Source organism: Sinohyriopsis cumingii, chromosome 3, assembly GCF_028554795.1.
Source record: "Sinohyriopsis cumingii isolate HCF-2022 chromosome 3, ASM2855479v2, whole genome shotgun sequence".
NCBI lineage: Eukaryota > Metazoa > Mollusca > Bivalvia > Unionida > Unionidae > Sinohyriopsis > Sinohyriopsis cumingii.
The window spans coordinates 8,936,620-8,943,196 of NC_142963.1; the positions used below are offsets into that span (position 1 = coordinate 8,936,620).

General features: G+C 36.7%; 1 protein-coding gene across 2 annotated transcripts in view; it reads right to left on the minus strand.

Annotated features, from left to right (window-relative positions):
• LOC149802443 (evolutionarily conserved signaling intermediate in Toll pathway, mitochondrial-like) overlaps positions 1–5,301 on the minus strand; it is a 29,351-nt gene extending 24,050 nt beyond the window's left edge. The window contains exon 1 of one of the 2 annotated variants that reach the window (XM_089951670.1): positions 5,199–5,301. In XM_089951670.1, the coding sequence (XP_089807796.1) occupies positions 5,199–5,201 (3 nt within the window). In that variant the 5' untranslated portion in view covers positions 5,202–5,301. The remainder of the gene's footprint in view (positions 1–5,198) is intronic. The other variant, XM_089951671.1, reaches the window with a different exon arrangement.
• Positions 5,302–6,577: the final 1,276 nt, after the last annotated feature.

A 6,577-nucleotide genomic window follows, 5' to 3' on the forward strand; every position in this document is an offset into this window, starting at 1 on the left:
AACATCGAAACTTGTGTTGCTCTAAAAAAAATCTGCTATCACTAGATAGATAGATAGATAGATAGATAGATAGATAGATAGATAGATATATAGAGTAAAATTCAAAAAAATAAATTCACAAAGATAAACCATTACCAACCATGAATTTAATGGGTCTAAACGTCAGACATGTAAAAAAAAAAAAAAAAGTATTTAAATACAAATACGCGAGTGAGAATACGACAATATTTGCTGGGCAATTGTCTTATAGCAGTAGAGCTTTCTCCTCTAAGCCCCTGGATCGCAGGTGGTTTCTGACAGCGGGGACAAACATCTTAGAAAACCACTCCGTAAATATTGTTGCAGTCATCCATGCATTTCCACTATTTCTATATACAAATGGAAGGGTGTCCATATTCATGTGATGAAAACAACGGGGAGACTTGTATTTGCCAACACATAATGGTTTCATTTTATGTGTGCCAGTTTTGTTAACACAAAACAAAAGTGTTAATCTCTCTTTGTTCAGCTTGAAACCCTCATTTTTGTGTGTATCATCTCTGGTAGCTAGAGTTTTGTCTGGTATCATCCGATAGCATAGACCAGCCTCATCACAATTATAAACTTGGTTGTCTGTATATCCATCACGGGTCAGTATCTCTCGGAGTTGGTTGGGATAACTAGATGCGGCCGCCTAATTTGCTGAGTGTATCTCTCCCGACAACGAATTTTGTTTTATTCCATGTTGGCACTGGAATCTCCAAAGCCATCCATGGCTTGCCATGAAATCTGAATCAGTATCCATAGTTTTGGCCATTTTCTCTGCCTGGGCCTTGAGAATTGTTCCCGAAATCGGAATTCACGTTGCTGTGTGAACCAGGTGTACACAGCATCATCTAATTCTGTGTCGTTTGCAGTGCGTGCCCGTTTCTGTTTAAATCCATCATCAGAATCAACTTCATGCAAATAATCCCGAAATTTCTTCTCATCCTTGAGCCAACCTCTGAGTATCGACTCGGCAAGTTTAAGTTCACTACAAACTTTTGATCTTCATTCAGCATTACGAACCCTCTCTATGACAGTAAGCTTTTCATTCACCGAGTACGCCTTTTGCTTGATTCCCTTGATCTCCATGATCACATTTACAAATGATTAGGATAAATTACTGATTAATATATACTTTAATGACAATAAGTACATACTATTTGAAACCATGTTCGATTGGTTCAATTAAATTGATTAATGTTGAGACACGATATTGACCACAAAAGTTTATGCATGTAGCATTTGCATTCCTTTGAACTTTTGTATTTTTGTAAGTCTTTTACCTGATTTGATACAAAAGACCAACTTAACGTGATAAAACAAAGCAGGTCTATTTTAATTGATTTTTACAATGCAACAAACATTTCCCCAAATCGTCAATCAAAACGCAGCCGGCATTTAATTAGGTTCTCACAGATGTGCTCGCAGGCATCGATGTGACAGTCAATTGACTCTTTTCATGTTTGAATAGAAGAGAACATGCAACGATTATACTGCTTACACTGCAACACAATGAAAAGATTAAAACACTAATTTCCCCTGACAAGACATATTTAATAACTGTTCATTTCATTCAGTGTTGCCACCTGTTAGCATTTACTATAATTCATTGATCGCTGTTTCGCCGTATACATATACAGTGTTATTATTTACGGTGAACTGAGAAAATATTTTTTCCGATAAAATCTAACAAGATATGTGATTCCTTATTAAAACCTGAAAATTTCACGATGTTGATTCTAACTTTTTGGGCGCTAACCACCATTTTCGACGATAAAACGGGCAATATATCAAGGTTTCATTCATCAGTTCTGATCATGATTTTCTTCATTTTTTAAAAATATTTTCTTTTAAAAATAAACGGGATCCACGCCAGACACTGCGTTATAAGCGGGTTCGCGAGTTATCAGGGCGCGAGTTATCGAGGGAGCAGTGTATATGAAATTTGAGGAGCCATGCCATGACCGCGTTATATCCGAATTTGCGTTATAACGGAGCACGCTATAGTGGGGTCACACTGTATGTGTGTGTATATATATATATATATATATATATATATATATATATATATATATCCTTTAATCTTATTTTCAGGACAATATTGCATATTTCCTTTAAAAAATAATAAATATACAGTGAAATCCTCAAAACAGAAACCTTAGTACACCAAAATCCCTTCAAGACTTATATCTTTTAATTCTTGAATTTTTCCATATTTAATATCATAAATTTTTACAAGTATACCAAATTCATGCAACTCAGAATACTGAAACAAATTTGTATCCCAAATTTAAAATGATGCTGAAAGAGAACACCATAAAACTTAAAAATCAGTTCAAACTTGGAAATATATCTTAGCTACACATTCCTGACACATGATGAAACCGATAATTATGTGTGTGTGTGTGTGTGTGTGTGTGATTTGGACTTTTAACATAGCTTTAACAATTTTTCAGCCATATTGCTATGATATCTACAGTGTGACAGTTTATAGTGATGTCTAGCACTGGGGCATCATGCTGCAGACATGTAGCATGATGTCCCACCCAGTCACATTATCCTGATACCAGGCCACCCAGTCCTAACACTAACCTCTCAATGCTGAGTGCCAAGCCAGGCAGCTGTTAGTATTATATTTGTAAGTCTTTGGTATGACTTGGCCAGGGATTGAACCCACGATAGCATGATGTCCCACCCAGTCACATTATTCCAACACCAGGCCGTCCAGTCCTAACACTAACCTCTTAATGCTGAGTGCCATGCGAGGCAGCTGTTAGTATTATTTTTGTAAGTCTTTGGTATGACTTGGTCAGGGATCGAACCCACGACCTCTCGCATATGAGGCAGATGCTCTAACCCCTAGGCCACTGGAGCAGTTTGCAGATAACTGTAGCTAATAAGTGCTGTAATGGGATGATGTGTGAAACACATACCCGGTAAATGCCCCTGGGACATGCAACATCAAAATAATACTTTTGATGTGTTCCTACTCAGATTCAGGCTGACAACAGGCTAATCTTAGATCTTACAAAAGAGCCAGCTTTAAAAACAAATGAATATTAATGATGGAAGGAAAGCCATTTAAGAAAGACCATGTTTATCTGCTAATTACAATTATGACAAATGCTATGCTCACAATTTTTGAGAAAATAAATCATATTCCTATCAATTTCATGCAGGTATATCTTGATGAAAGGTCTTTCAAGTTTGATGGGCTGGCTAGTAAGTGGCTACTCGATGCGAATTCCAACTTTTTGATAAGGAATGGACTATGAATCTACACCCAAACATGAATAACCAAATATCAAAAATGGGGTGACAAGGGTCAGAGGAAATTCGGACTATAGTCTTACCATAAATACCAGTTTGTTTGTATCCTGCTACCAATTTCAATAAAGAAAATATTTAATATGATAAAACATGCACAGAACTTAGTCAACTGAATCACTTATTTATAATTTCTAAACAGACTGTGACCAGAATGGCACTAATACTGGCATCTCCCTGCACCTATCATGCTTAACGGACTTTCCATACCAACACACGCCATATTGCGTAAACTATGGGCTAGTTTATTTCGATCAGACAACATAATGATGTAGTTCATCCTATTCTGTAAATTACCATAACGTTGAGAGTTTGGAATTATATCCCTCTACACACATGAACAGAAATTAAACTGCATGTTAAATCCATGTGAAAGGCAAATTTGTTGTTGTCATTCTTTTCCTTTGCTTGTTTTGACATTGTAATTATTGGAAGCAGATGACATATGTATGTCAATCTATAGTCGTGCACACACCCCTTTGCTGAAAATGGACTTGTCCAGGAACTGGGAATGGATCTCTAGCATGTCCGTCTATTATACTGAAAACTTCCCTAAGTATGAAATGTGCAGTTGATGCCAGGTTAGGGCTACTCTACTCAGTCAGGTTAGAAATTATAAATCAATGAATGAATTGACTAAGTTCCTTGTACTTTTTACTACATTAAAGGTTTCCATTATAGAAATCTGTAAGGGGGTATAAACAAACGGGGAAGTATAATCAGACTATAATTAGAGCTATCCCCTCCTTGCTTGCACATAGCTAATGCTAGTCCTACAATGTAAGACAAAACACAAGTTGGTTTTGGTTTAGTGCTATATCTTACTATCCAAATAACGGACTTGTATAGCGTGTTCCGATGTTGACATCAGAATGAGTAGTCAAAGTTTCAGGAATATCTCACACATTTGGTAGCATATATCGACACTCTTCCACTAATTTATGTGTAATTAATATGCTTACTCTGCTGTCTTTATCCTGACAGAATGAAAATATGACACTAGCAAATGCACGCATTTTCATGTTCCGTTGACATACATTTCAATTTGTTGCAATGCTACCATAGTTGAGGTATGCCGAAGTATGTTTAAGTAGGTTCATGTGGCAGATATGTTTCTTGAACAAAATGAAACGTTGCTTTACTGTTCTAATAGGCATAACATATTTTTATTCATTTCGTTAAAGAATAATATTTCAATTTAACCAGATTTCGGCATTCCTGGCTTTCATCAATTTCCAGTCAACTGAAATGTAGGCCAACGAAACTTGAAAACAGGTCCATATCTTTTATGAGAATTTGAATTTATTAGAGAAAAAGACACCAGAGTAAGTAAAGTCCGACTAAAACATTATAACTTTACTTTGCAGAAAAGAGTCGTTATTTTAGTTGCCAGTTGTGCGAGATATTCCTGAAAATTTGACTTTCGTTACGATGTTAGTCGACATCAAAACACACTACACAGCGCTGTTAGTTAGGCGGTAAGACCCTGACGCCCAACACATAAATATCAGCGTCAGGTCTTACATGTAGGACTAAGCTAACGCTAGTGTTAGGGCCACTAGTCACATACAGGTTAGAAATATAAATAAATTAATCAATTGACTATGTTCAGTGCAGTTTTTGTCGCACTAAAGATTTTAGTTTCTGAAATCGGTAGTGGGGTACAAACAAACGGGGAGGTATATTCAGACTAAATAAGCCTCGGCCTTCATAAATTAGTTCTCAGCAAAGGTTGCACCGGTATCTCATGGTCGTGAATGATCACGGCAAGGATACTTTTTGTTGGTATCATGCACGACTTAAAGTTACTAATCTATGAAACTTCAGCCTTTTTGAGTTTATATTACCATAATATTTTATCTTTCGTCTCAAAACTCATCAAGTGACAACAGATTCTATTGAAAACAGGTACCGGATGGAAGTTTGTCCTTCAGAAGAGTCAAGTAAGGGAGGTAAATATTTCCAGCAATAATGCCAAATTAAGGTCTAATCCAGTTGCGGTAGAGACTCAAGTACACGACAAAAGCAGGTCGTACTTGTACAGATACGAGCATTAAACAGCTAAAGAAATATGGCTTGAACTGAATAAACCTACATCATAATTAGAGGTGATACTTGATAGTCGAATGGGAATAATATGGTAACCAGAGTGACGCGATCACAGACCTAAACGGGAATTTGACATTAGAGACAAGATGTAATGTATATAACTGGTTAATAGGTTTCACATAATAATTCTGTAAGTTGGAAATGTAAAATTTTAACATGTTGGATATGTCTGGCAGGTAATTAAATATGGTAAAATGATGGGTCTGTCTGGCAAGAAACGTAATATGCAGGTCAGTTTAGCCTTTAACTGAAATACATATTAACGTCCTGTGCTGAACATTTGGTGAGTGGAGGAGAGGCCTCTAACAATAAATTTAATATTAAAACTACGTCAACTGTTTAACATCCCTTTTGGAATTACCAACATTCACCCATTTGCTGACTACACAGAGTTGGATATTAAAAAACGGATAGTTTAGATCCCTTATAAATAAAAAAACAATTATCTATCCCCTACCACCACATCATCTCCAGATAAATGAAGTAAGAATTCTAATCCATCTCAAATGCCCATGCCATTACTTGTTCTAGAAAAAAAATAGAAAAAATCATCCCCTTACCATCGTCATAATCCTTATAATTTTAACGTGGAGTGAAAAAAGAGAGAAAATATCGGACGGACATCCACAGGCTTCAGGACAAGGAACTCGCTCACTTTTATTTACATTCCATTAGTAGTGAATGGGGCCACTATAGGGACAATGGGACTTACCATTAAAAACACTCCTGGGCCACTATAGGGACTATGTAAATTTAATATGGGGAAAATTGCTGGGCCACTATAGGGACAAGGGAATTTAACATGGGAATAGATTTTGGGCTTGTCTAGGGACAATGGGAATTTAACATGGGAATAGATTTTGGGTTTGTCTAGGGACAATGGGAATTTAACATGGGGAATAGAGTTTGGGCTTGTCTAGGGACTATGTAAATTTAACATGGGCGATATTGTCGTGCCACTCTAGGGACAAGGGGAATTGAACAGGGGAACAGAGTTTGGGATTGTCTAGGGACAAGGGGAATTGAACATGGGGAATAGATCGTGGGACTGTCTAGGGACAATGGGAAATTTAACATTACGAAAATCCCTGGGCCACTTTAGCGTCAATGGGAAATT